This window comes from Hypanus sabinus, unplaced genomic scaffold, assembly GCF_030144855.1.
Source record: "Hypanus sabinus isolate sHypSab1 unplaced genomic scaffold, sHypSab1.hap1 scaffold_294, whole genome shotgun sequence".
Lineage (NCBI taxonomy): Eukaryota > Metazoa > Chordata > Chondrichthyes > Myliobatiformes > Dasyatidae > Hypanus > Hypanus sabinus.
Genome location: NW_026781090.1, coordinates 96,790 through 121,842, shown reverse-complemented (window position 1 = coordinate 121,842; position 25,053 = coordinate 96,790). Strand labels below are relative to the sequence as shown.

The 25,053-nt window shown below is 45.5% G+C and overlaps 1 protein-coding gene across 1 annotated transcript in view; it reads right to left on the bottom strand.

Annotated features, from left to right (window-relative positions):
- The window catches only part of LOC132388301 (NACHT, LRR and PYD domains-containing protein 3-like), a 29,936-nt gene extending 5,635 nt beyond the window's left edge, over positions 1 to 24,301 (bottom strand). Inside the window, exons 1-4 of the mRNA XM_059960642.1 lie at positions 24,109 to 24,301; positions 7,278 to 7,453; positions 5,087 to 5,258; positions 4,923 to 4,988 (exon numbers count right to left, since the gene is read on the bottom strand). Coding sequence (XP_059816625.1) covers positions 4,923 to 4,988; positions 5,087 to 5,258; positions 7,278 to 7,453; positions 24,109 to 24,301 — 607 coding nt within the window. The remainder of the gene's footprint in view (positions 1 to 4,922; positions 4,989 to 5,086; positions 5,259 to 7,277; positions 7,454 to 24,108) is intronic.
- Positions 24,302 to 25,053: the final 752 nt, after the last annotated feature.

Sequence of the window (25,053 nt, the reverse complement as noted above, 5' to 3'; positions counted from 1 at the left end):
AGTGTGGGAGCGTGAGTGATGACCGGATAGATGTATACAGACACAGTTCTCACCATCTTTACTCATGAAAAATGACGCTAAAATCAAGAGGGTCTATGGTTAAGACAGAGGTGAATAAGTCGAAAGAGGTTTCAGAGGTCGCTTCTTCACACGTATTTGGAATGGACTGCCAGATGTAATGGTTCAGACGGGCACATTATCAACGTATAAAACCCATCTGGATAAGCACATGGACAAGAGGGATTTAAAGGGTTATGGACCAGACGCGGAATGATGGGACTAACTCGGTGGGTAACACTACTCGTATGATGTCTTTGGCTTCAGAGCCTGTTTCTATGTTGTAAGAGTCCATGGCTCTGTTTATCCAGCACATCATCAGTGAAAATTGTAATTTTCATCGATTGGATTATTTTTGATTTCCACATGCTGCTCCGGTTTCCTTGTATTTTGCTGTAGATTGAAACTCACAGTATCAAGCAACTTCCAATACGAACCAATATACTTTCCTTATCCGGTCTGAGCCAGTGCTGGTCCTAAAGCCTCCGTAATATCTGCACTGCCGCCTTTACTCTAAGGACCTGACACTGTAAGTTCCGTTCAGTCGCTTACCTTTCAGATGCGCGGGCAATTCAGAGAAACGCCGATCAGTGTCCATGCAGGCAAACTGGCCGTCACCTGTTCAAACAGATTAACCTGCATGAAGTCTGTTCTGTTCAATACTGTAAATTCATCAGCATTTACATCCGTAACACATTGTATTTTTCACCATACCTCGTTCCTGTATTTCCTCCAATATTCTGCTCAGCTTCGGTAACGTGTTATGTATTTTCACAAACGATTCCCACATCACCCTCCGGGCCCCGGAGCCCTTCTCCATCACCAGATCCAGGAGGAGTTTGGAAGCGGCCGCTCGGTTTCCCTTTGCCGCGAGCTCAGTCACTCTCTGTAATGAACAATGGGGACATAGTGAGGAGCGGAGGGATCCGGGCTGCAGGTAGTCAAAGAGGGTCAGCTGCAAAACCGGAGCCCCAAGGACAGTAGGCATAGACTTCAGAGACTGGGCAAGTACTGGCCCACCCTGTACACCGACGAACACGACATCAGGTCATACTATGAAAGTATCACTGTCGGATTTCCCGGGCTAAATGCAGCCGGCTCATGCTTCACTGCCGGGCTCCATGAGTGGGCAAACTTTCACCTACCATTCAGTCTGGGTGGCAACAGGTGAATGTGACCCCGGAACACAAGTTCCACCAGAAAGCGGTTCCTGGCAAATTTGTGTTAACTTGCACATACATACATTATATTATTTAACTACATTAATTTTGCATTCTCTGTGTTAGTAACTCTTTGTTCAGAGGATGGTGAATCTCTGGCATTGCCACAGATATCTCTGGAGACAGCGTTATTAGGTATATTTAAAGCGGAAGATGTTGTTTTCTTGACTATTAAGGGCATCAAAGGTCACGGAGAGAGGCATCAGTTGAAAGATATGATAAATCAGCGTAGCGGAAGAGAATCAACGGGCCGAATGGCATAATACTGATCATATGTCTTATGTTTTTAACAATATATGTAGTGAGAATTGCAAACTGTAAATCTGATAGTGACAAGGAGCAGTTACTGTACTGCTTCATCATTTGTACTGTCCAGGCACATGATTAAATACAAGAGGTTTACGGTTCCAAAGGGAGACGATATCAGTACCGAATGGCTACTTGACGATGGACGTACAGGTGGACTCAAGGGATGGGCTGAAAAACAAGTCATTATGTGTTTGATTTGTGGGAAACGGAGGGGGGTCATCACGGGAACACAGACTGCTGAATGGAAATTTGGGTTGAGATTTGGGAACAGGATACGAAGTCAGACAGAGTGGTGTGAAGTTGTTGTATGCCCACTTGCAATATCTGTCAATTGCCACATCACTAACATCACCTGTCAATCATTGTCTTTAACACGAAGACGGGAAATTCTGCTGATGCTGGAAATAAAACCAACACGCACAAAATACTGGAGGATCCCATTGGGCAAATCAACACATAGGGGAAAGAGTAAACAGTCTTCGTCGCGGTCCGAGACTCTTCATTGGGACTTGAGATAAAATGAGAAGTTAAGAGCACAAAGGTGGTGGACGGGAGAAAGACGAGTAATTTGGTAGATGATAGGTGAAACTGTTAGACCTGGAGGGGTGAACTAAGGAACTGGTAAGCTGATGGGTGAAACAGATAAAGGGATAGAGAAGGGGAATCTGATCGGAGAAGACCGGAAGTCATGGAAGGAAGTAAAGCGGGAGGAGCATCAGAGGGTGGTGATGGGCAGATGTGGACATAAGATGAGAGAGGCAAAAGGGAATTAGAATGGTGAAGGGGGATGAGACACTTAACGGAAGTTCGTGAAATTGATCTTCATGCCATCAGGTTGGAGGGGACGCACCTGGAACATAAGTTGCTGCTCCTCCAACCTGAGTGTGGCCTCGTCGCGGCAGCAGAGCAGGCCATGGACTGACACGTCAGAATGGGGATGGGAAGCAGAACCCAAACAGGTGGTTACCGGGAGATCCGGATTACTTGGCGGACGGAGCGTTGGTGCGGGGCTAAACGTTCCACCGAAGTAACTGTGGTCTCTCCGATATAAAGGAGACCATACCGGGAGCACCGGGTACAGTAGATGACCCCAACAGACTCACAGGTGAAGAATCCCCTGGTCTGGCAGAACTGTTTGGGGCCGTGAATGGTAGACAGAGAGATGTGTTGGGCCAGGTATGGCGGCAGTTCCGTTTGGAATGATAAAGTTCAGGAGGCAGATCAATGGGGAGGAATGAATAGACGAGTGAGACTGGAGCAGCCTTTATCTAAATACTAACCAGTTTAAAACTGAATGTGTACAGATTATTGGAGGGTGACCTGTACTGGTCGAATAAAGGCTCAGTGTAACTGTGTATGGATCTCCTTTGTTACCACTGCCACAGACAATTCCGTACTTCATAGCCAGCGTTCTTTTACACCTGTTCTATTGGGACATCTTTAAAAGAACCTACAATTTGTATGTTTCCCTTTTACTTACATCATACTCCCGCCCAGTGAAGTGATCCTCGCGTGTTAACATGAGGCCGAGAGCCCCCACGCCCTCCTCGATTGACTGTTCAAGTCTGGACCGAAAGAATATTGTCAACCGGAACAGTTGGTGATCGTCACGATTTGACAGGAAGGCGGAGAATGCAGAACTCTGATCTGTGAATAGTCAGAGAAGATCACAACACGATTGTGCCGACTCCGATGCGAATTTATAACAACCACGCTACAGCCACCTGGCAAATATTCATCCACTCCGGCTCGTTCATGAGCTCTAACGCGTCTCGGATGCTGCTGAGTTTCTGCTTCCAGTCCCTCCCTTGGCAGCACATTCCGAACACTGATCGCTCTCTCTGTGAAACATGGATCCTACATCTACATTAATCATTCCCCTCTCATCGTCAACCTATTCCCTCTAGTATCCGACATTTTGCACATTGAGTCAAAGCATTTTATCGATGTTTCTCATAAATTTATATAATTCTATGTGAAGACCTCAGCCTCCAACTTCTTAAAGAAAACAATCGAAGTTTGCCCAGTCTATCCTGATGTCCAATATTCTGTAACCCAGGCAGCATCGTGATGAGCCTCATGTGTATTTTCTCCAGATCATCAAAATAATTTCTGTGATGTGGTGACCAGATCTGCGAACAACGCTGAAATCGTGTCTTAACCAGAGTTCCATCCAGATCCATCGCGAATTTCCAACACTAAAAATCAGCATCTCAGTGAATTGTGTTCCTTGTCGTTAGCACCCTACCTACTTGCGTTGCTACTTTCAGGGAGACGTACACATACACCTCAATATTAATCTTCCTCAGCGCCCTGACCTTTACTGTAGACCTCGTTATTACATTTGATCTGACAAAGCACAACTCCTCATATTTGCCCAAATTAAATGTAAAATGCACCTGTCCATATTGCTGATTGGATAATACTCTGCTGAACACTTTGGCAAACGTCCGAATTTCCACAACTCTGCTAATCATCTGTAAATTGGCGAATCAGACCTGTTTGCTTTTAAAAATATTATACATCCTACGATTTAGATAATGCATCATGGATCATTGTTGTCTATTAATTAAATTATTTACGTACTTATATCACACAACAGAGGGTTCAATGTTTATTCTTGCAGAACACCACTGGTCACCTGGTTATGTTATGAAACAAGACCGAGTGCAAAGAAGACATACCAAGATGTTACCAGGACCCGAGAGCCGGTTACAAGGAGCGACTGCATAGAATATGACAATACACGATGGAGTATAGGAGACTCAGTGGTAAACGGATAGATTTACACAGACACGGTTCTCACCATCTTTGCTCAAGAGAAATAAGTGGGTCTAGGGTTAAGATCAGAGGTGAATAAGTCGAAAGAGGTTTCAGAGGTCGCTTCTTCACATGTATTTGGAATGGACTGCCAGATGAAATGGTTCAGACGGGCATATTATCGACCTATAAAACCCATCTAGATAAGCACATGGACAGGAGTGACTTAAAGGGTTAAGGACCAGACGCGGAAAGATGGGACTAACTCGCTGGGTAACACTGCTCGTGTGATATCTTTCGTCTGTTTCCATGTTGTAAGAGTCCATGACTCTGTTTATCCATCACATCATCAGTGAAAATTGTAACTTACAACGATTGGATTATTTTTGATTTCCACCTGCTTCTCCCATTTCCTTGTAATTTGCTGTAGATTGAAACTCTCAGTATCAGGCAATACGAACCAATACACATTCCTTATCCGGTCTGAGCCACTGCTGGTCCTAAAGCCTCCGTAATATCTGCACTGCCGCCTTTACTCTGAGGACCTGACACTGTAAGTTCCGTTCAGTCGCTTACCTTTCAGATGCGCGGGCAATTCAGATAAACCCCGATCAGTGTCCATGTAGGCGAACTGACCGTCACCTGTTCAAACAGATTAAGCTGCATTAAGTCCGTTCTGTGTAATACTGTAAATTCATCAGCATTTACATCTGTAACACACAGTGTACTGTTCACCGTACCACGTTCCCGTATTTCTTCCAATATTCTGCTCAGCTTCGGTAACGTGTGATGTATTTTCAAAAAGGATTCCCACATCACCCTCCGGGCCCCGGAGCCCTTCTCCATCACCAGATCCAGGAGGAGTTTGGAAGCGCCCGCTCGGTTTCCCTTTGCCGCGAGCTCAGTCACTCTCTGTAATGAACAATGGGGACATAGTGAGGAGCGGAGGCATCCTGGCTCCAGTCGATAAAAGAGGGTCAGCTGCAGAACAGGAGCCCAAAGGACTCTATGCACCGACTTCAGTGATTGGTCGATTACTGGCCCACCCTGAACACGGGCGAGCACAACATCAGGTCATTCTATGAAAGTGTCACTGTCGGGTTTCCCGGGGTAAGCACAGCCGGCTCATGCTTCACTGCCGGGCTCTCAGTGGGCAGGGCTCAGCTACCATTCAGTCTGGGAGGCAACAGGTGAATGTGACCCAGGAACACAAGGGCCACTGGAAAGCGGTTAATGAGTCATTTTGTGTCAATGTGCGCATATATACAATATTATATTTTTAATTATATTAATTTTGCAATCCTTTTGTTAGCAATTCCTTGTTCAGAGGGTGGTGAATCTGCAGAAGTAATTGTCACAGATGCGTCTGGAGATCGGGTCATTAGGCATTTTTGAAGCGGAGGATGTTGCGCTCTTGAAAAGCTACGGAGAGAGGCAGTAGTTGACAGGGATGATAAATCAGCTGTGATGGCATAGCGGGACAGAATCGACGAACCGAATGACATAATTCTGATCATATGTCTTATGGTCTTAACTTTCTATGCAGCGAGAATTGCAAACTGTAAATCTGACTGTGACAAGGAGCAGTTACTGTATATGAGGCACATGATTAAATACAAGCTGTTTAGCAGTTCCAAAGGGAGACGATCTCAGTACCGCCTGATCATTTTGACGATGGAGCTGAAGGAAGACTCAAGAGATGGGCTGAAAAACAAGTCACTATGTGTTTGATTCTTGGAAACGGGAGGGGGGCGGTCATCACGGGAACACAGACTGCTGCATGGACATTAAGTCTGAGCTTAGGGAACATGATACGAAGTCAGAGAGAGTGCTGTAAAGTTCTTCTCCGCCCACTTGCAATATCTGTCAAATGTCAGGTCACTAACATCACCTGTCAATCATTGTCTTTAGCACGACGAGGGGAAATTCTGCAGATGCTGGAACCAAAAGCAACACACACAAATTACTGAAGGAGCTCAGCAGGCAAGGCAACATATAGGGAAAAGAAGAAAAAACAGTCTTCGTTGCGAAACGAGACCTTTCATTGGGAGTTGTGATAAAATGAGAAAAGAGCACAAAGGTGGTGGACGGGAGAAAGACGAGTGATCTGGAAGATGATAGGTGAAACTGTTAGACCTGGAGGGGTGAACTAAGGAACTGGTAAGCTGATGGGTGAAACAGATAAAGGGATAGAGAAGGGGAATCTGATCGGAGAAGACCGGAAGTCATGGGAGGAAGGAAAGCGGGAGGGGCTTCAGAGGGTGGTGATGGGCAGATATGGACATAAGATGAGAGAGGGAAAAGGGAATTAGAATGGTGAAGGGGGATGAGACACTTTACGGAAGTTCGTGAAATTGATCTTCATGCCATCAGGTTGGAGGGGACGCACCTGGAACATAAGTTGCTGCTCCTCCAACCTGAGTGTGGCCTCGTCGCGGCAGCAGAGCAGGCCATGGACTGACACGTCAGAATGGGGATGGGAAGCAGAACCGAAACAGGTGGTTACCGGGAGATCCGGATTACTTGGCGGACGGAGCGTTGGTGCGGGGCTAAACGTTCCACCGAAGTAACTGTGGTCTCTCCGATATAAAGAAGACCATACCGGGAGCACCACAGACTCACAGGTGAAGAATCCCCTGGTCTGGCAGAACTGTTTGGGGCCGTGAATGGTAGAAAGAGAGATGTGTTGGGCCAGGTATGGCGGCAGTTCCGTTTGGAATGATAAGGTTTAGGAGGTAGATCAATGTGGAGGAATGAATAGACGAGTGAGACTGGAGCAGCCTTTATCTAAATACTAACCAGTTTAAAAATGAATGTGTTCGGATAATTGGAGGGAGACCTGTACTGGTCGAATAAAGTGGTTCCTTTACACCAGTTCTATTGGGACATCTTGAGAAGAACCTACAATCAGAATGTTTCCCTTTTACTTACATCATACTCCCGCCCTGTGAAGTGATTCTCGCGGGTTAACATGAGGCCGAACGGCCCCACGCCCTCCTCGATTGTCTGTTCAAGTCTGGCCCGATAGGATATCGTCAACCTGAACAGTTGGTGATCGTCACAATTTGACAGGAAGGCGGAGAATGCAGAGTTCCGATCTGTGAATAGTCATAGAATGTAAGAGCATGATTGTGCCGACTACGATGCGAATTTATAACAACCACGCTACAGCCACCTGGTAAATATTCATCCACTCCGGCTCATTCATGAGCTCTAACTCCTCTCAGATGCTGCTGAGTTTCTGCTTCCAGTCCCTCCCTTGGCAGCACATTCCGAACACTGATCACTCTCTCTGTGAAACATGGATCCTAAATCAACATTAATCATTCCCCTCTCATCGTCAACCTATTCCCTCTAGTAGTCGAGATTTTTTACATTGATTCAAAGCACTTTATCTACGTTTCTCATAAATTTATAATCTTCTATGAGAAGACCTCAGCTTCCAGCATCTCAAAGAAAACAATCGAAGGTTGCCCATTCTATCCTGATTTCCAATATTCTGTAACCCAGGCAGCATCGTAATGAGCCTCATGTGCATTTTCTCCAGAGTATCAACATCATTCCTATGACGTGGTGACTAGATCTGCGAAAAACACTGAAATCGTGTCTTAACCAAAGTTCCATCCAAGTCCATCACGATTTTCAAATATTAATAATCAACATCTCAATGAATAGTGTTACTTGTCGTTAGCACCCTACCTTCTTGTGTTGCTACTTTCAACGGGATATATACTTATACCCCAAGGTCCCTCCGTATATCAATCTTCCTCAGGGTCCTGACTTTTACTATTGACTTCGTCCTTACATTCGATCTCCCAAAGCACAGCTCCTCACATTTCCACAAATTAAAATTACAATGCACTGGCCCAATATTCCTAATTGGATAATACTCTTCTGAACACTTTGACAACAGTCCCAAATTTCCACAATTCCGCCAATCATCTGTAAATTGGCGAATCAGCCCTGTTTGCTTTTATAAATCATATATAAATCTACATAGACACACACGTACCTTATGATTTAGATAATTTAGATACTACGTCATGAATTATTTGTTTGTTTATTAATTATTTTATTTATTTACTTATATCACACAACAGAGAGTTCAATAATTTTTCTTGTAACACTGGTCACAAATCTCCAGCCAGAAGTACATCCTCCAGTCCTGGCCCTCCTTTGTGTGGCTACGCCAACCATTGAGGAACGCAGTAGAACAGAGTGATCTAATAGTGCATAGTTCCTTGAAGGTGGAATCTCATGTGGATATGGTGGTGAAGAAATCTTTTAGTATGCTGGCCTTTGTAAATTAGAGCGTTGAGTACAATGGCTTTTTTTCCATTGAGAGTAGGGGAGAATCAAACAAGTGGACATGAGTTAATAGTTAGGGGGCAAAAGTTTAGGGGTAACACAAGGGGTAAATTCTTTACTCAGTTAGTGGTAGCTGTGTGGAACGAGCTTCCAGTAGAAATGGTAGAGGCAGGTTCGGTACTGTCATTTAAAGTAAAATTCGATAGGTATATGGACAGGAAAGGAATGGGGGGGGGGGTGGAGTTATGGGCTGAGTGCGGTCCATTGGGACTAGGTGAGAGTAAGCGTTCGGCACGAACTAGAAGGGCCTTCAACAGGAAATTAGGTTTGCCCTTCCAAAATATGAAATGTTTTATGTAATGTTCAGTTCTAACTCAATCCCTAAATTCCCAGAAATGTTCCAACCACCGGAAGCTGTCCTCTACAATTGAAAACAACACCTGTTCCTCCAATAGACGTGTTGGAGACAATTCCTATATCGGAGTGTGCCAAGGGGTGAAATAAATTCGATCCTGGTCTGTTGCATTGCCCCAGGACAACCGTTGCCACATTCCTGTCTGCGTGTCAGCTACACTCAGCTGATTCAGGACCTACTTTTCTTTTAACTCAGATGAAGATCTGAATGGTGAGTGGAGTGCTCCGACTATTCCCCGTGTTAGGTCCCTGCGCTGGGGCTGGCGGGTTGTACTGATACTCAAAGCCGCTTTGCAGTAAGAAAAATGACCCCGTTTGATGGCTCTTTGCCGTGTCCCCTTAGCGCCTCAGTAAGTTTGTCCCTCTGAACTGTTGATGATTTGACTACACGTGTGCCATAAAGTTTTAATCAGAAACAGCCCAGTTAGTATACCTGTGTCCATTCTGACTGACTGACGATGGCTGATTGTCGACTTCGTGTTCGGTCCGTGCAGTAGAATACTCCACCCGCAGGCAATGCACTGAATTACACAAAATAAACGGAACGAGTAAGTGGCGGTACGATTATAAGGACCGTGTCTACATACATACCAGAGCAGCAGCTCGATTAGGATCTAAGTATTCGCCGTTACCATTAAATTCTACGTCATCTATGTCCAATGACTTCCGGTCCATTCCACGAAAAGATTCACAAAGGAATACACCATGGACCCAGGCTATTCGGCCTAACGAATCTATGCCGATCGCGATGACCCTCAGCGGGCCCAACTTTCATGCGTTAGGCTAATATCCCATGATACTTCCTCTGGAAAATCATTCCACATACTCACCAACCTCTCCCTGAATGTCCTGCTCCTTCGGTCCTTTTACAACCTTATGTCTCAGCTTTAATCTATTTCCCTACTTTTGCTTTCTCTTGACTTCGGGGAAAAAACCTGTTCATACCTACCGTATCGCAGTGCTTCATAATTGAAAACACTTCTGTAGGGTCGATTCTCATTCTCCTACATTCGAAGGAGTAAATACATAGAGTACATCCTGTCCGTAGAACTGAGGACTTCGGGTACTGACAATATTGCAAACCTTATGTGCACACTTTGCAGTTTAATCAAGCACATTTCATAATATGCGGCCTGAACTGTGCTTAATACAACCGCAATATAATCTCACAGTTTCTGCACTCACTGTGCCGACTGATGAAGACCGGGGTGATAAATGGGTTTCCATCTCCCTGTATTGCCACTTTAAGCGAGTGTATTGCCAGTTACACTCTTATGCTTCTCCGTTCCGTTACACTAGCTGGTAAACAGCAATTCATTGCGTAAGTACTCCGCTGGTTTGATTTCCAGAATGGTCAGCATTTCACACTTAACTATACTGAAATCTAACACGAGGAAATCTGCAGGTGCTGGAAATTCAAAACAAAAACACACAAAATGCTGGCTGAAGGCAGCAGGTCAGGCAGCGTCTATAGAGAGAAGTACTGTCGACGTTTCGGGCCGAGACCCTTCGTCAGGACTAACTGAAAGGAAAGATAGTAAGAGATTTGAAAGTAGGAGGGGGAGGGGGAAATGGGAAATGATAGGAGAAGACCGGAGGGGGTGAGATGAAGCTGAAAGCTGGAAAGGTGGTAGGCAAAAGGGATACAGAGCTGGAGAAGGGAAAGGATCATGGGACTGGAGGCTTACGGAGAAAGAAAGTGTGAGGGGAGCGCCAGAGGGAGATGGAGAACAGGCAGAGTGATGGGCAGAGAAAGAGAAAGAGGGGGGAGAAAAAACTAAATATATCAGGGATGGGGTACGCATTTCAATTCTACGTCCGAGTCCAATTCTGATATGTCTATCCATGGCCTCCTCTACTGTCAAACTGAATCCAAACTCAGGTTGGAGGAACAACACCTTATATTCCGGCTGGGTAGCCTCCAACCTGATGGCATGAACATTGACTTCTCTAACTTCCGTTAATGCCCCTCCTCCCCTTCTTACCCTATCCCTGATATATTTAGCTCTTTGCCTGTTCTCCATCTCCCTTTGATGTCCCCCCCACTTTCTTACTCCCGAAGCCTCCCGTCCTATGATCCTTTCCCTTCTCCAGCTCTGTATCACTTTCGCCGATCACCTTTCCAGCTCTTAGCTTCATCCCACCCCCTCCGGTCTTCTCCTATCATTTCGCATTTCCCCCTCCCCCCACTACTTTCAAATCTCTTGCTATCTATCCTTTCCGTTAGTCCTGACGAAGGGTCTCGGCCAGAAACGTCGACAGCGCTTCTCCCTATAGATGCTGCCTGGCCTGCTGTGTTCCACCAGCATTTCCGTCCGCTTCCCAAACCGAGCACAATCCCGATTACTTACGATAATCTTCTTCAGTATCACCAACGCTTCGTAATTTGTATTACCTGTAAACCTATTGATCAAGACTTGTGCAGTCATATCCAAATCATTGATATAGATACTGAAAAAAACAAAGATCGAAACACCAACCGCTGGGGCACACGACCATCCATCTGCCTAACCCACCTACTCACCCTGCTTCACTTGTTGCTTCACAGCTCTTCATACACTTTCCACTTCGCCATACTGACCAACTGATCGCTACGCATACCATACTAAATAAAATCTACAGAAGCTAGAAATCAAATCTACACACACAAAAGGCTGGGTGAACTCTGCAGGCCAGAAGGCATATATGGAAGGGAGTAAACATTCGACGTTTCGAGCCGACAGCCTTCCTCGGGACTGGAGAAATGACCAGAGACTTTGGTTGTTCTACCCTATCCCATCAGATTCCCTATCCTCCAGCCCTTTATCTCTTTCACCAATCAACGTTCCAGCTGTATACTTCACTAAGCCCCACCCCTCCCTTTTCCACCTATCACCTACCACCTTGTACTTCTTGCTCTCCCACCTCCAACTTCTTACTCTGATTTCTAATCTTTTTCTCCCCCAGTGCTGATGAATGTTCTCGCCCGAACCGTCGACTGTTTCCTCTTTTCCGAAGACGCTACGGGGCGTTCTGAGCTCCTCCAGCATTTTGTGTGTGTTGACCCTGTGTGTATCACCCAGGGAGGGGGTGTCGACGTGAAATGGTGACTCTCCATTTCCCTCCATAGATGCTTCCTTGCCCGTTTTGTTCCTACAGCAGTTTTATCCTTTCACTGCAAAACACGTGTGAGCGATGTTCAGGATTTTGCATATTTCATATGGAATCTAGATAAAGCACGAAATAATTGTGTGAGATAATTTTCACTCTGATACCCTATAACGCTTGGAATAAGATACAATGTACATTTTTTCTCCCTCAGTACCCATTGCATTTTAATAACTTCCGCACCAACTCAGCCACAATTTCATTCAGTTCTACAAAACTAGCTGACCTCACATTTTTCATATTAGACTCCAGTCCCAACAAACGCACTCCGCCTGCACCATCTCGACGCAGCTGGACATGATCATAACTGTTCAATCTGACTGAGTTTTGTCAGGTCTAGTCGGGTCTATTGCCAAGTGCACGTCCGGGTACAGAGGTATCTCGACATTCAATAGAATCAAAGACTTTGCCTCCACTGGCGATTCAGGTCTCACACTGTTGCTTTGAAAGAGATGGCCGTTGTTCTATAGTTATTCTTAATCTTCACTTAACCTGTGGAAAACGTCAATCGTGCAAACAGGAAACAGTAGGAACACACAAATAACCACAGCCAGAAGTGACTTAAAACAGAGAAAATATATCATTGATAGCTGATCCAATGAACAAACAACGGGTTGTTTGGCATTAAAGATACGAAATTAATATCAGAAGTTGAATTATTCGCACCTCAATTCCCCAAAAGTACGCAGACAGAGCAGATGCAGCGTATCGTTTCTGATAAATAACCCCGTCCACCGCCCCACACGAATCTATCGTAACCATGGCAACACACACAATGCTGGAGAAACTCAGCAGGCCAGGCAGCATCTATGGATGGTTGTAAACCGTCTACTTTGCAGACCGTGACCCTTCATCAGGACTGGAGTGGATATGGGAGGAGGGTAGATGATTGACTGATTTGGAAGGTTCGGGTTGTTGTTCTGTGAGACTCGGTGCTCAGGGTTTGCGAGCAAGCGCCTGCCTGTCCGGTCACATTCCACAGAACAGGGAGCGGCCGCTCCGCTGAAATCAAATCCAAACCGGTTCGACAGGACACTGTTGTTGAAATGTGAAGAACGTTTAATATTATATTTAACCCTTTCTGCTATAGGGAAAAGCGGTAGAACCAAAGATACGAAGTAAAGAACGTTACCAGTGGCCTTGAAGTTCGACTATACTGTTTTTCCATAGATGCTGCCTGGCCTGCATTGTTCGTCCAGCATTGTGTGTGTGTTCCTCGGGTTTCCAACATTTGCTGTTTTTCTCTTGTTGGAGTGAGATCGGTGACTGGTCACTGTGTGTGGGGTATTTCACATGTCACTACCAGGGTGAAAGATGCCTTTTGCAAGCACTCATTAGAAACCACCCTGGAGATTACTTGTTGACGGCATCGAAGTCGTTTCTCTTAATTCATTTCGACAAAAATGAGCTCATTAACTGGAACATGTCAGGTCTCCCTTCCCCCACTAAATTCACTGCCAATCCCTAGCAAAGCCGAGTCTCACTATAAACGCTGAATAATTGTGCAGAGTCATCGACAACACTTACCTCTGATGTTGTTCAGGCTGGTCCGGGAAATCAGTCTGACATCCCGGGTGACCGACAATGGTCCTGCACCGATGTTCTCAACCTGTACGAAGAGTTGAGTCTGAGCTGCTGCTCCCGAGGCCACTCGGCTGTGATGTGTCCGTCGCTCATTACAGATAGACAGGGCCGGGTGAGCCGTTGGTAGAGCGGGACTGCCGCAGTCCGGGTCACACTAACTCTCACCGGCTCAGGACGGGTCTGACAGCGGGAGGAGGCGGGAGTGGTCACTCATTACAGATGGACAGGGCCGGGTGAGCCGGGGTAGAGCGGGACTGCCGCAGTCCGGGTCACACTAACTCTCACCGGCTCAGGACGGGTCTGACAGCGGGAGGAGGCGGGAGTGGTCACTCATTACAGATGGACAGGGCCGGGTGAGCCGGGGTAGAGCGGGACTGCCGCAGTCCGGGTCACACTAACTCTCACCGGCTCAGGACGGGTCTGACAGCGGGAGGGGGTGGGAGTGGTCACTCATTACAGATGGACAGGGCCGGGTGAGCCGGGGTAGAGCGGGACTGCCGCAGTCCGGGTCACACTAACTCTCACCGGCTCAGGACGGGTCTGACAGCGGTAGGAGGCGGGAGTGGGGTCAATGCAGCAACCCTAAAGAGGAAATCAAACAGGCTGCGTTAACCTTTCTGTCCGGATTTCCGTGTGGATCTCTCCTTTTTCTTTCATCGCAACCAGTGGGGCGGAGTCTCTCTGTATAACGCAGCGAATCGCAGGCTGAGAATCTGATATAGCCCGGGTTCTGGGAAGCTCTGAGCTCCGCCCTCTGTGTCAAAGGGACTGCCCGGCTTAGGTAGAATTTCAACTTAAATGTCCCTCACCTGTTTAGGTACAGGAAGCTGTCTTTCTATCTAGTCATAGGTCTACATAGGAGAGGCAACCATTGATGAGCAATCGCTACCTTCTCCCACAATGCCAATTTCTACTCTGAATGCCAAGCGAATGAATTTTCTTGATCAAACTCTCACGCGGGAACTGGTCAAATGCAAAGTTGACAACATCGACTGTCGTGCCTTCATCAACTTTCCTGGTGACAGTCCTCGTAACTTCATCGAGCACAAAGCACAAAGTCATGCTGACAATTCATAATTTGTCCTCAAATATTCAAATATATATCCGCTCCTATCAATAACTTCCCCACTACTGATGTCAGGCACACCGGCCCATAATTTCCTGCTTATTATTTTGGAAGATTTCTTAACTAGCGGAACAAAAATTAGTTAGCTTCCAATCCTCTGCTACCACACCCGTCGTTGATAATAATTTCAGTACATTGGCTACGTCCTTCCAGTTTCTGCACTTACATCCTACGGGGTCCTAGGGACCCCAGTCACTGTGGCTTTAGCGGCATGTTTCGCCTCAAGTCAGCGACCACGTCAGCCTTTGAAATCTCCATCACGTCCATGACCTACTTCTGCTTTGTCCGACTTGTATAGATTCTATCCATTTCCCAAGTAAATACAGATGTAAAAACTCCTTTTAAGATCTCCATAATCTTTTTGTCTCCAAGCCTTAACTGCCATACTGAAAATCCAGAGGGTAAATTTGTCCCTTGCAATCCCTTTGTCCTTAAAATATCTGTAGAGTCGCATAGAATCTCCATCATCTTGTCTGCTAGAGCAACCGTCCTGGTTTCTTTCTTAAGTGTTCCCTTGAATTTATTATACTCCGTCAGTACCTCATTTATCCTACCTGCCTCTACATGCCACACACCTCAATTTTACTCTTTACCAGTGCTCAATATCTCTTCAAAACCAAGATTCCCCAAAGCCGAAGCATTTAATTTTTGTTCTGAATTGAACTCTCAAAACTTCTCCGTTGACGTTCTCCCACTGACACGGTCCACCTTCGCCAGGAAGCAGCCTGTTCCAATCCATACTTTCTGATGCCGTTAAATTGTCCTTTCTCCAATTTAAAATCTCAGTTCAAGAACCAAAGCATCCTTTTCTATATTTTCTTTCATGCTAAAGACGTTTATATAGTTCCCCTTTATAAGTCTCTGTCACGTGTCCTGTTTCATTCCCTAATAAGAGATCAAGGGTCAAACGCTCTCCCGTTGGAGCTTCCACACGCTAATTAAGGAAATATTCCTGAACACCTTTGGTAAACACTACCTCATCCATTTATTTTACCGAATTTGAGTCGCAGTCCTTTGTGGATAGTTAAAATCTCCGACTCTAACAAATTATATTTCTTGCAATAACGCAATCTCTCTGCAAATCTGTTTCACTAAACCCGTGGACTGTTGGATGGTCTGTAACGTAGACCCATTAACGTCCATGACTTTTATATTCCTCAGTTCCAGTCATAAAGCCTCATTACATTTGATACTTAAGGGCCAGAAAGGATATTCTGTGACCGCCAAAAAGAGAGCCGGTAGTATCACCATCGGAATTTGAGGCAAATTGTCCAAAGTTCGAATCAGACTGGTCACTGCACACTTTTAACTCGGCGTCCAATATATTAATTCCTCATCAACTCAGGTGCAGCCCGTCACTCTTGTTCTGGTTACCCCTTCCCAAGAAAATGTTCCAATGATCAATGAACTTGAAACACTGTGTCCTGCACCATCTCCTCAACCATACATTCATCCGTGCATCACCTACCTGCACTAGCCGTGGCGCAGGCGTTAACCCAGAAATTACAATCTTGGAGATCCCTCTCATCAGCCTCTTTCCAACTCTATACCCTCCCTGAGTAGGATCTCTTTCCCATTTTTGAATATGTCATCGATTCCAGTATACACCATGACTGAAACTTGGTTGAGAGAGGGACAGGAATGGATTATTAATGTATCAAGTTTGCGAAGTTTTCGAAAAGATAGGGGAGCGGTGAAAGTGGGGGGAAGGGGGAATTGCACAGTTGCACTCAGGGGAGATACAATGGAAGGGTCAGACTGGGTCCATTTCGGAAATAGTCCCGAAGAGGGAGGGTGTACTCACATTGATGGCGTTTTACTACACCCCCCCCCGCCCATCCCCCCAATAGACACCAGAACACTGAGGCATATATATGCAATCAGATTAAGGACATTTGTAAAAATAATTGGGTTGCTGTCATGGTAAGTTTCAACGTCCCTAATATAAATGGGGTCTTACTTAATGCAAGGGTTTAGATGGGGCAGTGTTTACGGGGTGGTTTCTTAAGTTAATATGTGGAGAGCCCAACGAGAGGAGGGGCCATATTGGACATAGTGTTAGATAATGAGTCTGGCCAGGTGGCTGAACAGTTAGGGAAGGCTGATGAGAACTCCATACTTTCAGGATAGGAATGGATACGGAGAGGCATAGTTCCAGAAGGAGAGCTTTAAATTGGAGTAGGGCAAATTACAAGGGTATTAGGAAGGAACAAAGAAGCGTTAATTGGGAATATCTTTTATCTGGAAGTCCACATTAAATATGGGCCGGGGATAAAAGATCAATTGGACAGAGTACAGGAAAGGAATTTTCGGATTAGAAGGATGGATGCGGATGGAAGACATGAAAACGTCAGCTGTTCAGAGAAATGATGAATTTAGTCAAGAAGGAAATGGAAACGCGTGTAAAGTTTCAGAAGTTAGCATCAAACAAAGCACACGAGGACTATAAAGATGTCAGAAAATTACTGATAAAGGGAATTAAGAAATCCAAGAGGGACGATGAAAAGTCATTGGCAATTGGGTTAAGGTAGGCATGTATAGGACCCTAAGGCATTCTATACATATATCAGGAGCAGGAGGTTAACGAGGGAGAGGGTTGGAAGACTCAAGGATATAGGGGCAACATTTTCGTGGATGCAGAGAGTGAGGTACGTAATGAGCACATTCCTTCAGTATTTAACAAGGAAAAGTATATTGAGCACCAGGAAATCAGTGCAGAGTGTATAAATACGTTAGGGCGTGTGGAAGGCAAGAAGGAGAAAGGGCCTCATGGGATTTACACCAGGTTATTGACAAAGACAAGGAATTCGATTTCTGCATGGTTGACTAGTATACTGTATTTCTGTCACCTCTAGTCACAGACACGGTTCCGGAAGACTGGCAAGTGACGAATGCTGCACCTCTCTTTATGCAAGAAACAAGGATAAATCCTGGGACCGACAGACCAGTGAGTCTCACGTGAGTTGGAGTGAAAGTGCTGAAGCAAATTATTCGCGAAGGGATGTATGAGTATTTGCCTGATTTGGGTGAACTAGCATGTGTTTGTGCGGAGCATGTCGTGCCCTACCAACGTGCTTGAGATATTTTGACGAGACGACAAGAGTGATTAATGAAGGTAGGGTACTGAATGTTTACATGTATATTAGTAAGACATTTGACAAAGACACTCATGGGGGCTAATCCAGAAGATAAGGATGCATGAGCTGCGCATCGCATTGGTTGTTTGAATTCAGTACTGGCTTAACCCATAGTTTAATACAGATAAATTCGAGGTTTTGCACTTCGGTAGGGCAAATGCAAGGGGACAATACACTGTTAAGGGCAAGATCATTAACAGTGTAGCAGAGCAATATTGGATCCAATCTCATAGTTCCTTGAAAGTGGCTGCACGGGTAGATAGGTAGTTAAGTTGGTTTATGAAATGCCTGCTTTTATTAGTCAAGCCGTTGAGTTCAAAAGTCAGGAGGTTATGTTGCAAATTTGTTCAACTCTAGTTAAGTCACATCAGTTCTGGTCTCTGCACTATAGGGAGGATGCTGAGGCTTTGGATAGGGAGCAGAAGAGGTTTAGCGGGTTGTTGCCTGATTCAGAAGGCATGTGCTCTCACGAGAGACTGGTTAAACGTTGGTTGTTTTCTCTGATATTAGAGGGTTTTAAGATGTAAGCAAGACGGAGGGTATGGACATGGTGTACGTGGGAGGGATCAGTGTTTGGCTGTTGTGATTTTCCTTTTAGCTGATTCGGCACATCATTTTCGGCCACGTGGACTGCCCCTGTGCTGTACGCTTCCATGTTCTATGTGGCGGTGTTCTCCGGTCTATGTTGACTGAGAAATGATGTGGCATTTTCCCTCCCCCTCTCTACCACTCTCCCTAAATTATGGACAATCACTCCCTCTCTACTCTTACTGCACACGCACCCACAGGCTGTCACTTTACATAACGCCATCCCCTCTCTAGTCACACCCTCCCCTTTTCTCTCCAATCTCTACCCCTCACATACCTGCTACCCATTTTCCCACTCTCTCTAGCTATCTCTCTCTTCTCTCTCTAGCCATCGCCCTAAGCCGTTCTCTCTTACTCTTTCTCCTTCCGTCTCTCATACTCTCTCCCCCTCTACCTCCACTCACACACACCTTCATCAGATTTCCCATCACACTGTTCACCCCTCACTCTCCCCCTGACCCGCACCCTCACCAACATTTAAAAGGTTCTTGGAGACTAGAACTGGGAACGTTGCAGTTTCCAGACCCTAGAGTAAAGATCTTTATCTTAAGATATGTCGCAGTTAGGAATCTCAGGGACTCATGTTTTTAAAAGATCCTTAATGAATCTTTTAACCCAACTCCAGATGATACGACTCTGAGATAAACATAAAATGCTGGAAACTCGCGGCAGACAGGGCAGAAACTGTAACTGGTCATGTTGCGGGTTTGAAACCCTCGGTGATTTTCTTTAAATTATGTTAAAGATTCTCCCGCTGTTCCCTGCACCCTAAATCTTGGCGCTATCTGTAAGTCTGCTGATCCAGTCAACCACATTATCATCCAGATTGTTGACAAAGTACAACCGAGCTGGCACCATCCCTGCAGCACTCCATTGTTCACAGGCCTCCAGTCAGAGAGGTGACCATCTACTACCACATCGCAGCCTCTCCCACCAAACCAGTGTGTTGTTCAATTTACTGGTGTTTTTTAATGTTGAGCAACTGAAACTTTTTGACTGAGCTCCCGTGTGGAACCTTGGCGAGAGCCTTGCTAAAGTTCATGAAGAACACGTCCACTGTCTTGTCTTTTATAAGATCGCTGAGACACGACCTACCACGCACAACACCATGCTGACCATCCTGAATCTGTCAATGTCTATCCAACTAGTCATATATCCGGTTCCTTAGAATAGCTTTCAATAACATTCTCACTACTCCTGATATCAGGATCCCCGGCCACTAATTCTCTGGTTTATTTTCTGTGGCTTTCTGATACAGGGGAAAAAACATTCGCTATCTTCCAATCCTCCAGCATCTTACCTGTCCCTATGGAAGATGTAAAGATCTCTTCTCGGGCCCCTGCAAGTTCTGCACTTGCATCACTCACGATCTGAGGGAAGATCTTGTCAGACCTTAGGCATTTACCCTCCCGAACCTGAAAGAAGCCAGGAAACCCCTCCTTCTGTCTAATCCGTATAGGTTCCATGACTTCACTACTGGTTTGCCTCAGTTCTACAGACACCACGTCCATCTCCTGAGTGAATACAGGTGCAAAATTCCACGTAAACTCACCTCAACCCCATTTTGGCTTCAGATATGGATTACGGTTCTGATCTTCCAGAGGACCAGTGTTATCCTTTGCCATCCTTTTGCTCTTATCTGTAGAATCCGTCAGTGGTGGCCTTCACCTCATGCGTTCCTTTAGCACACCTGATTTCTGAAGTGTTTTCTTGCATTTCGTAAACTCCATAAATACATGATTTCTCCCTACCTGCCTATACCTACAGTGAAGCTCTTTTTATCTCTTAACCTGAGCCTCAACATCTCTCACAGAACAAGGTTTCCTAAAACAATTACCCTAGCCTTTTATTCTGACTGACACATACAAACTTTATACTCTCACAATTTCACTTTTGAAGGTCTACCGCTCATTAGAACACCTTTGCCAGAAAACTGTCTGTCCCATTCCACATTTGCTAGATAATTTCTGATACCATCCAATTTGCAATATTAACCCACTCACGGAGCAAAGCTAACCTTGATCATATTTCCCTTTATTCCAAATGACTTCCAAAAGAGCTCCCATACATAAAAGATTGTCACATGCCCTAACTCATTCCGTTACAGGAGATCAAGTATCACTCAGTCTCTCATTTTGAATTCAATGTAGAGATTAAGGAAAGTTCCCTAAACATATTTGACACCCTATTTCATGGAGTAATTTTACAGTATAGAAATCCCAGTCCATATGCGAAAAGTTAAAATCACCTACCAACACAAATTATGTTTCTTGCAGCAGTGTGCAATCTCTCTGGAGATGTGCTCCACTAATTCTCATAGACTGTTAGGTTGTTTGCAATATAGCCCCGTTAATGTGGTCATATATGTCTTATTCCTCAGTTCTGCCCATAAAGCCTCAATGGACAAGTTCTCCAGTCTTTCCTGACTGAGCACTGCCGGGACATTTTCCATGAGTACCAAGCTACCCCTCCGCCATTTAATTCCACATACACTGTCGCTTTTTAAACAAGGGAAACCCAAAGCAGTCAGCTCTGCCGCACCTGCAACCAAGCCTTTCGAATGGTTGCGAACGTGATAATTCCACGTGTTGATCCATGCCTGAGCACATCTGCCTTTCCATTAATACTTGGTACATTGAAATATACTCAGCTCAGATCATTAGTCGCATCATGGTTAACCTGCCATTCCTGAAGTTGTCTGCGGTCCTAACAACATCTCTTTGAGAAACTTGGATAAGTACATGGATGGTAGGGGATGGACAGCAGGGGCTTGGCAGGTTAACAGATCGACACGGAGACCGGGACCGGTGCAGAGCTAAACGCCCAGTATTGGATATAGTCATGGGGATCATGCACAGTAAAACTCTCGGTATGGGATATGGTGATTTATAATGGTGCTTGATGAGATACAGAGACTGGGAATCGTGTCTGGTAATACTCCCCATCTGGGTTACAGAGATTGGGAACCGTGCATGGTAAAACACCCGCTCTGGGTTGGAGACGGGGATCAGTGTGCGGCAAAACTCCACATGTGGAATCGCGAGACAGGGAACCGTAACCTCACTGTGGATTTGTTCAGTAACTTGTGATAGACCATGGCTAACACCTCTGTGAATGAATAAATAGCTTGTCTAATGATTCTGACCAGACTTAGTGTCTCTCTCACTCATCCACATCTGGTCACTTCTCTAATCCTCCCCCTCTTCCCTCCCAACTCACCACCATTCACCCTCACACGTGCTTTCTCACCAGCCGCTCGTACTCACCCTGCTTTCTGCACCACACACCTTCATACCTGCCTCAACCCCTCCCTCACCCCTCTCTCATTAACGGCACTTACACTCACCCATTTTTCCTCGCCGCCAATCTGTCACTCTTCAATCTCACTGCATAGTCCACACCGCACACCCTTGTCACCCTTCTTACTCATCCCTCTCTCCTCGGCTCCACTATCACTCAGCCCTTCATGCCCTCTGCCCTGTCCGTCACCCATCAAACCACACCCTCACGTACTCACTCATCCTCCTTAACCCTCTGTCACCTCACAATCCTCAGTCCCTGTCCCTAACTCACACAACGTCACTCCGGCTCTATTCCTACCCTCACACTCTCCCTTGCGCTCACACATCCCCTTAATGCTCTCTGTCTCCTCCTCTCCCCCATTTCATTCAAACTCCAAACAACTCTACCCTTCTCACTCAACCACTCGCCAACCGTCCCACTCCATTTCTCTCCCTCTATCTCTCCCCCTCTCCAGCTCTATCTCCCTCTCCCTCCCCTTTGCTCTCTAACACTCCCCCCTCTGTGTTTCTCTCTCTGAGCTGCCTCCTCTTACACTCACCTTCATCTTCAGCTTTCTGTTAATCCTCTTCACCCCTCACTCTGCTCCTACCCCTCACCCTCACGTCAACAGCATTTGAAAGATTCGAGGAATCTGTAACTGGGAACGCTGCAGGTTCCAGTTCCGAGGTGATATTCTTCATGTCAAGGAAAGTCGCAATTGGGAATGCCATGGACTGATTTATGTAAAAGATCTTTGAAGATTATGTTTAACCCAACAGCAGATTATACGAGTCTGAGCTAAACACAAGATACTTGAAACTCGCAGCAAACAGGGCAGCAACTGTAATTGGTAACGTTACGGGTTCGAGACTCTAGGATATTTTCTTTTAGTCATGTTAAAGATTCTATCACTCTACCCTGCAGCTGAAATGGTTAAATACAATATTAAAGTGTCTTTGTTCACACCCGAAGGAGAGCGAATTGTCAAACCGATTAGATTTGATTTCAGCAGAAAGGCCGCTCCCTGCTCTAAGGTATGTGCTCGGACCAGCAGCTGCTGGCACGCAGACCCTGACCTCAGAGTCAAACAGAACAACAACCCGCTTCGTCCAAATCAATGATCTGTCCTCTTCCTCATTCCTTTCGAATACCACTGAGTTGTCTCGGTCTGAAATGTTCATTTATTATTCAGTTCCATAGATGCTGCCGGACCTGCTGAGTTTCTCCAGCATCTTGTGTGTTTCCATGGGTACGAAAGATCGGTGAGAGGGAGCGTGTGGGGCAGTGAGCAAGGCCGTGTGAAACGACTTCAAACATATCTACACTGTTAGAATATTCTTGGAATTAGGTGTGAATAATTAAACTTCTGTTATTTATTTTGAGCCATCATTTAATAAGCTTGTTGTCCGTATTACGGATCGGAGATCAAGGAGTCAAAGAGTAATAGAAAAGTCCAGGACAGGAACAGCACTTCGGCCAAGGAATTTAAACTGCCTAATCTCATCGGCCTGCGCTCTGGTCATAGTCCACCATACACCTACCATCCAAACGATCGCTCAAACAGTGAGATTGTGTTCTCATGCACTACTCTTGCTGGCCGCTCATTCCCCGACCGTCTGAGCGAAGCAGTTTCCGCTCATGTTCCTCTTAAACTCTTCATCTTTCACCCATCACCCATGACCTCTGGTTGCAGTCCCACTCACCCTCAGTGGAAAAACCTTGCTTGCACTTACCCTACCCATAACGCCTCATAATTTTGTATACCTCGATCAAATCTCCTCTCAATCTTCCAACCTGTTCAATCTGTCCTTGTGACTCAGTTCATCCAGACACGGAAACATCCTTGTACAATTTTTCAGCACTCCGTTAACCGTATTCACATCTTTATCGCAGGTCGGTGACCAATCCTACACACTGTACTCCAAAGTCTTATACCAATTCAACAGAACATCCCATCTCCTGAACGCAATACATAGATTTATGAAGGCGAATGTTTAAAAATGTTTCCTTTACAACCCTATCTAACTGTCACGCTACTTTCAATGAATTATGGAATCGTAACCCCAGATCCCTTCGTTCTTCCACATTCCTCAGTACTCTATCCTTCACTGCTTCAGTCCTACCCTGGCTGTTCCTACCGAAGTGTAGCACCTCGCACCTGTCTGCGTTAAATTACCTTTGACGGTTTTCGCCCATTTTTGCAGCCGGCCCAATACCCGCTGAGAGTCATGATAACCTTCCTCGCTATCCACTACACCCCTGATCTTGGCGTTCTCTGCAAATTTGCTGACCCAGTTAACTACTTTAGCATGCAGATTGTTACTTTCGGTGACAAAGAACAACCGAGCCAGCGCTGATCTCTGCAGCATTTCACTAGTCACAGGCCTCCAGTCAGAGAGGTAACCATTTACTTTCTGGTTTCTCCCACCAATGTCTTATTCAGTTTATTGAAAGCCAAGTGTCTGAACCTTCTTTATTGTCCTCCCATTCGAGACCTTAGCAACACCCTTCTAATGTCCATGAAGACTACATCCACTGCCTTGTCTTAATCAACTCTCAGGGTAACACCCTCAGAAATATCTATAAGATTGCTGGGACAAGAGCAACCACGTACGACGCCATGCTGACTATCTACAATAAGTCAATGTCTAGCAAATAATTCATATAACCTATCCCTTATAATAGCTCTCAATATCTATCCAACTACCGATATCAGACTCAACTGCCCATAAAATTCTCACAGAGTTTTAGAACCTTTCTCAAATAGAGGAGCAGCATTAGCTATTTTCCAACCCTGGACTACCTCACCGTTGCTCAGGATGATTTAAATATCTATTCCAGGCCCCCCTGCAATTTCTGTACTTGCCTCCCACAGTCTGAGGAAAGACCTTGTCAGTCCCTGTGGATTTCTCCTCCCCAGTTTGCTTGAAGACAGAAAACACCTCCTCTCTAATCCAGAGAGGATCCAGGACCTCAGTACTTATACAGATTCTGTATCCATCTCCTCAGTAAGTTCAGATGCAGAATATCCATCTCCTCCATCTCGTCATCTCCCCCATCTCCTTTGGCTCCATGTATGGTGAACTTTTCTGATCTTTCAGAGGCCCTTGCAATCCTTTTG